Source organism: Ipomoea nil, unplaced genomic scaffold (assembly GCF_001879475.1).
Source record: "Ipomoea nil cultivar Tokyo-kokei standard unplaced genomic scaffold, Asagao_1.1 scaffold1576, whole genome shotgun sequence".
Classification (NCBI taxonomy): Eukaryota; Viridiplantae; Streptophyta; class Magnoliopsida; order Solanales; family Convolvulaceae; genus Ipomoea; species Ipomoea nil.
In genome coordinates, this window is record NW_017618004.1 from 2,226,605 (window position 1) to 2,232,390 (window position 5,786).

Consider the following 5,786-nt stretch of genomic DNA (forward strand, 5'->3'; position numbering starts at 1 on the left):
TCTTTTGGCAGATTACGATAAAATGGACTTAAAATGAAAAGAGTAAGTAATAATTTCATCTGCCTAATGTATAATTCTTCGTGTTTTTTCTTTGTATACGTGAGTTCAGACATCAGATTTACTTAATTGATTAATACCTACTGGAATTTTGTTCTTCAGAGTGAATTAAGAGACAATTCAAAACACAATTTTTGACGCAAGTATCTAAAAGTCAATAAGCTCTTCCAAATGCATTTCACAACTTTCCATTTTCTCGATTTTATTACTCTGCTGCCATCCCTAAGGTCAAAGATACAACTTTTCTATCACAACAACACTAGTCCAAATTTCTGTAACATTTTATGAAGATTCAAAACCTGAACCTGTAACCTTCATTAAAAACTATAAGCAGATACATCTAAAGAGCTTGGCAGATTCATCTAACATTTAGAAAACAGAAACAGCAAAAACCAAAAATGAAAGAATAATAAAGGGAGGGAAAAGAGAGACTGAGAGAGGCCCTAATAACCCAACTCAACAGCAGCATCAGATCTCCAGTGCTTGGCTTTCTCAAACCCATTAGTGCAGTTCTCATAATCCTCCACCGTCCGATCAATCTCCTCCTGAGTGTTCATCACGAACGGCCCCAACTGAGCCACCGGCTCCCCCAGTGGCTCACCACCCACCAGGATGAACCTGAGAGGCTTTGGTGACTTGTTGCATGCCAGCAGGCCATCCCCAGAGCCCCCCAGCAGCAGCAGATGGTGGGCTGAGGTGGGGGGAGACGATCTTGGGCCCGGGGAGTCTGCGAAAACGCCTTCGCCTTCCAACACGTACACAAAGGCATTGTATGTTCTTGGGATTGGCTGCTGGAGATTGGCCCCTGGGTTGAGTGTGAAGTCTAGGTACATTGTTGGGGTTCTTGTGTATATTGGGGACTTTACTCCCAATGCCTCCCCTGCTATCACTCTCACCTTTATCCCATCTCTTTCCCCTTCTGCTATCTCCTCCCTTGTGATTTCTTGATACCTTGGCTCTATCCTGTCAAATTATCAACAAAAACGTACTTGTTAGGATCAAGCATTTACGGTTAGGCAAAAAGTTTTAGTTTTTGAGCCTATGACTGGCCTCTGGTACCACTTGTTATGATCAAACGTTTACCATTACGCCGAAAGTTAGAGCTCGTAGCTACAGTTGTCGAAGTGGGCCGAAGCCCGCCGGCTGCCCCGCACTTGCCCCGCGGTAGGGCTGATTAGGGTCACACACAAAAATGACCCGCGAAATAGCGTGCCTAACGGGCCTGGCCCGCTAAGACCCGTAGCCCGCGGGCAAGGCCATATTAAAAGTAAATTAAATATACATATATATGTTACATAGAAAGGAAGAACACTACCTTGATGTGTGACATTATATATATATATATATATATATATATATATATATATATATATAACATTTAACGTTTTAAAAAATAAAATTTTATTTATTTATTTATTAAACTTTACTATGTCTTGTTAGGTAGACTTTACTTATTTTTTGAACTTTAAAAAAAAAAAAAAAAAAAAAAAAAAAAAAAAAAACCACAGGCCCAACCCACATGGGGCGGGCTAGGGCCGGCCCACAAAAGTCCGCCAGAAATTAGGCCTACGGTGGAGCAGGTTGGCCCGCTTTAATAGTACTATGTGTAGCAAAGGTACAACTTTATTTTTTTATACTGTCATATTTTCAAAAAGTAAGTGCTGGACTTGGCTCTTTATTGACCTCCGTCCAACAAACTTTCTAGCCATCAAATGTTAGATGGACTTGACCTTTTACCTGCCTCCGGCCAATTGTACTAAATAGGGATTGTGCTTGTGATCTCTTATCTTAAAACCGCGAGGTTGAAAAAGGGTTATGCTTACATTTTATGTTTGGAGGAGAGGTTGATCCACAATTGTAAGCCCTTTTGAGTTCCCTGAGCAGCAGGCATTTCTGAATGGACTATTCCCCTTCCAGCAGTCATCCATTGCAGGTCACCTGCTTCTATTGTGCCTTTATGTCCCTCAAAATCTTCATGTGTTACAGCTCCCTGCCATCACAACCCCACCCTTTAGCAACTTAGTTTCAACTATACAAAGTACTGATAGAATGGTTAACTTGGTAACCACCACAATGTTATAAGTCAATTTTTAGCGAGATCAGCCTTTTGGCTTTCCTGGTTTTGAGATGATAGTTATAGGCAACTTAGGCTAGTTTATCTATTTGTGGTCTTTTGACGAATAGGGTCACAAGGTGGGACAAATGACATATGATTGTATCTAGTATTATTGATATAGGATATTCTGGGTAGAAAAGTTCTAAATTAATTAATACAATACCAAAAGGAATGGGAAACAGACTTCCAGCTTGCAATCCCAATGGCCTACAACTTCATCATTAGTTTACTTAAATTAATATTTTTTTTTATTTACAATATGACCTAATCAAGTAGAGGACAAGGCCTGCAGTTGTGCATCCACATTGGGATCTCACTTTTCATTTTCCTCTTTAGAAATAAAATTAGTAGAATACTGTGTTGTTTTCTTGGTAGTTACACAATCACATCTGCTTAACCACTCCTTCAAAATTTGGCAATAAAAAAAACATTTCCTATGATGTTTTAATCTACAAGCCATTAACAACCCAGATACCAAAAAAAAAAAAAAAAACATGTGAATGAGGTTGGTCAATTGTTGACTTAGTAATTTGATTCTGAGTGAAAGTAGTTTATTGACTTTTTTAAGTTGACCCAGTCAGCTATACCTAGACTGATTTACCTCAATATGATATTTGTCAATTAGGGTGAATTTACTCAGTACACATCTTCAAATAGTATGGATTTTCCATGTCACTCAAAAAAAACATGTAAATGAGACTACAAAAATTACATAAAACACTTTTTTTCGTTTTACCTGTAACATATATGTGACAGTTTCAAATCCTGGAAAAATGGGGGGACAGGGGAAAAAACACACAAAATCAGTCATTTGACCCAAAAAAAAAAAAAAATGCAGAAAAATTACAGATTAATGTTGGATTCTGATCAAACCTCTGTGTGGGTGATCGGGGAAACCAGCAGGAGCAGAAACTGTATCATTTCAGATCAACAAAACATTAATGAAACACCAACCTTGATATTGTTCAACATATAAAATATAAATATTAATATGCAGTCTAACTATTAGTTTATCATTTTTAATTAAAACGAAACACATTTTTCAATTCGGTGTCAAAGCTGAAAAGAGACAATGATCCACATGTTGTATCGGTTTAGCATTTTAGTTGAAATGTAACACATTCTTGAATTGATACAATCAAGAAAAGCAAACTAATGTATGCATGTGATGATGAGCAAAACTAAAGAACAGAGCAATAATTAACCAACCTGAGAATTCATCCAAAACCAGGAAAGGGTCGAAGTATTTCAACTCAAACCTGGGAAAAGATTCAATCTTTATCAACAACAACAACAGAACCCCATTTCTGGAAACAAGAAATTCTTAATTAACAGAAAGAAAACAACTCCCAACTCCCAATCACAGTACCTTCCAATGCTTCTTCTGACAACCGCTCCAACGCCTTCATGCTGCGGCCTTGCAAGAAACTTCCGAACAACTTGGCGTGATTCCTTAACAACCGGCATTATGTTTTTTCCTTAATCAAATCGCTGGGTTTTTGCTTTCTGGTTTGATACTTTTTCTGGGGAATTTGAATATGTTAAAAAAAAAAAATTTAAAAATCTGGGTTTGAGAATGAAGCAAAGTTTGTGAATTTATAGTGGGGGAAGGGGGAGTCACTGGGCCCCACATGGCTTGGTTTACTTGCGATCAAGGGACTTGAATTGTGGTGTCTTTAGGTCCATGCCATAATCTTACGTCACCGTGACGCAGTGATGATGCCCCGCTTCGCCGTTGAACAGTCAAGCACTCTCCAGCATTTCATGCCATAATCTTACGTCACCGTGACGCAGTTATATGCTTTTATAGATTTTTTTTTTAAACACCCAAAGGAGGAAAATCATCACTTTTAAAATAATTGAGGAAATAATATAAATACATAAATAATTTATAGAAAGGAAAATTATAATCATATAATTCAAAGAAAAGTGTCATTTCTCATTCTTAAATTATTCACGTTACACTTTTTCACCACTGATTTTCACTAATGCTTATTAAAACCCTTTAAACATTGCAAAAGTTGTATAAAATATAAAAGAATTAATTTCACTTTTGGTCCCACGACTTTTGAGTTCTTATCACTTTTGGTGCACAACTTTGAATTTTTTCAATTTTGGTGCCTAACTTTGTTATTTTTATCAGTTTAGGTCCTTCTAGCCAAATTGACGGTAAAATATTTCCAGATTTTATATTTTAGGGGCAAAATCGTCATCACATGGAAAGATCTTCAATATTTAAACAAAAGAAAAATCATATTAAGAGGAAAAGAAGAGTTTGCCAATGGTCGAAACTATAAATCCCATAGATCTGTCTGGTTTCTGCCCATCTTCCCCATTATTCTCATCATCAAACACCTATAGATATGATTTTACGGTGATCTTGTTTAGATATTGAAGATGTTTCCTTGGGATGAAGATTTTACCCCTAACAATATAAAATCCAACAACATTTCACAGTCAATTTGGCCGAAAGGACCAAAATTGATAAAAATAACAAAGTTAGGCACCAAAATTAAAAAATTTTAAAGTTGTGCACCAAAAGTGATAGAACATCAAAAGTCGTGGGACCAAAAGTGAAATTAATTCAAATATAAAATAAGAATATAAGATGGATAGAATTATGATTTTTCACAATTCTGGCTTCTTATTCCCTCTTCCAAAGCAGTATGTAGACATTTCTACGAATTGGAAGAAGACCTGAGAAAATTATACACATTTTCTAAATTTGATAATAAAGTTTGTGAATTTCGTGACTCTTCTTCATAAGAATGTCTATAGACTCATTACTCATTAGAATGAAGGAATAATAATTGGGGATGGCAAAATCACAAGTCTATTTTCTTGTTTTAAAATTTACTCCATAAAAAATTAATAAGACATTTAACTTGGAAGATTTTGTCAAGCACAAAATGAAAAGGACCACCATTTAATAATTAAAGAGTGAAAAGTGCTACACGAATAATTTAAGAGTTAATTTCATTTTTAATCCGTTTATAGGTGACAATCCACTATTAGTCCTTTTTTATTAGAACATTATCATTTGTCTTAATATTATTGTGGTACGATCATTTTTAGTCCTCTATAAACAAAATTGTAAAAATATGATCATTTAATACAGAGACATTTTAATCTTTTTTATACAAAGTATGTTGAACCGCTATAATTTTTTATGTATTTTCTTTTTTTTGAAAACATTCATAATTGAAGACCAAAATATCTTTATATTTAACGATATTTAAAATATTTTGTTGATAAAAGAACAAAAATGATCACGCAACAATAATACTAGGATCAAAAGTGAATGTTCTAATAAAAAGGACTTAAAGTGGATGTCCTTTTATATATATATATATATATATATATATATATATATATATATATATATATATATATATTTGTTAGACCACGAGGTTTTCTGAGCAAATCATAACTGTAGGAAGCACCTTAAAATCAAATGAGAACTAGTCCCCATGTGAGAACTAGAGACTAATCGCGTGGTGACTACAAAGTGAAGTTGACAATAATACAAAAATATCATTGCATTTTTTTAAAATCTGACATGATTCGTTCGGTTTTTACAAACTGTTATTAAATTTTAATTCATTTCCTATTA

General features: G+C 34.8%; 1 protein-coding gene across 1 annotated transcript; it reads right to left on the bottom strand.

Moving 5' to 3' along the window:
• Positions 1–244: 244 nt before the first annotated feature.
• LOC109190825 (pirin-like protein At1g50590) lies at positions 245–3,734 on the bottom strand. Its single transcript, XM_019341453.1, has 6 exons — positions 3,543–3,734; positions 3,383–3,432; positions 3,047–3,085; positions 2,910–2,938; positions 1,881–2,047; positions 245–1,020 (listed from the first exon to the last, which is right to left on the bottom strand). Exons 1-6 carry the CDS (start codon positions 3,638–3,640, stop codon positions 501–503), a joined length of 903 nt encoding a protein of 300 aa, XP_019196998.1. The 5' UTR covers positions 3,641–3,734; the 3' UTR covers positions 245–500.
• Between the last annotated feature and the right edge of the window lie 2,052 nt (positions 3,735–5,786).